The sequence below is a fragment of the Lagopus leucura genome, unplaced genomic scaffold (assembly GCF_019238085.1).
Source record: "Lagopus leucura isolate 7727_CA_CO unplaced genomic scaffold, USGS_WTPT01 31377-0_obj-0_obj, whole genome shotgun sequence".
In the NCBI taxonomy this organism is placed as follows: Eukaryota; Metazoa; Chordata; class Aves; order Galliformes; family Phasianidae; genus Lagopus; species Lagopus leucura.
This window is the reverse complement of record NW_024966782.1, coordinates 1-376: the sequence shown is the minus strand read 5'-3', so window position 1 is coordinate 376 and position 376 is coordinate 1. Positions and strand designations below refer to the sequence as shown.

The following is a 376-nucleotide window of genomic DNA, read 5'->3' as shown; positions in this document are numbered from 1 at the left end:
TTGGCGGCCATGTTGGCGGCAGCCACGTGGTCGGTGGTGGTGGCCATGCTGGTGCTCCTGGTGGCTCCATCGTCACCCAAGGGCTCATTGGCAAACGTTTGCCCCCCACCGGTGCCCCTTGCCATGGCGGCGGCCCGGCATTGCGAGCTCTTTGCCTTCTGTGCCGTGAAGCCGTCAACCGGGCCAAGGTGAGGGCAGCGGGGGGATTGGGGACCCTGGTAACCCTCCTGGGGGACCCAAAAGCTCGGGGTTGGCACCCAAGGGTGCTGTTGGCTTTGGCCGCCTTTGCTTACGACCGCGCGGCTTTGGAGGAGTTGGAAGGGATGGGGTTGGTGGCGGTGTTGGCAAAGGTGTTGAGCGATGGGGTCGGGGGTTT

The 376-nt window shown here is 65.2% G+C and overlaps 1 protein-coding gene across 2 annotated transcripts in view; it reads left to right on the top strand.

Annotated features, from left to right (window-relative positions):
• LOC122192785 overlaps nucleotides 1-370 on the top strand; it is an 880-nt gene extending 510 nt beyond the window's left edge. For both annotated transcript variants that reach the window (XM_042893444.1, XM_042893442.1), the window contains one exon: nucleotides 30-370. In XM_042893444.1, coding sequence (XP_042749378.1) covers nucleotides 30-192 — 163 coding nt within the window. In that variant the 3' untranslated portion in view covers nucleotides 193-370. The remainder of the gene's footprint in view (nucleotides 1-29) is intronic.
• The last annotated feature ends 6 nt before the right edge of the window (nucleotides 371-376 follow it).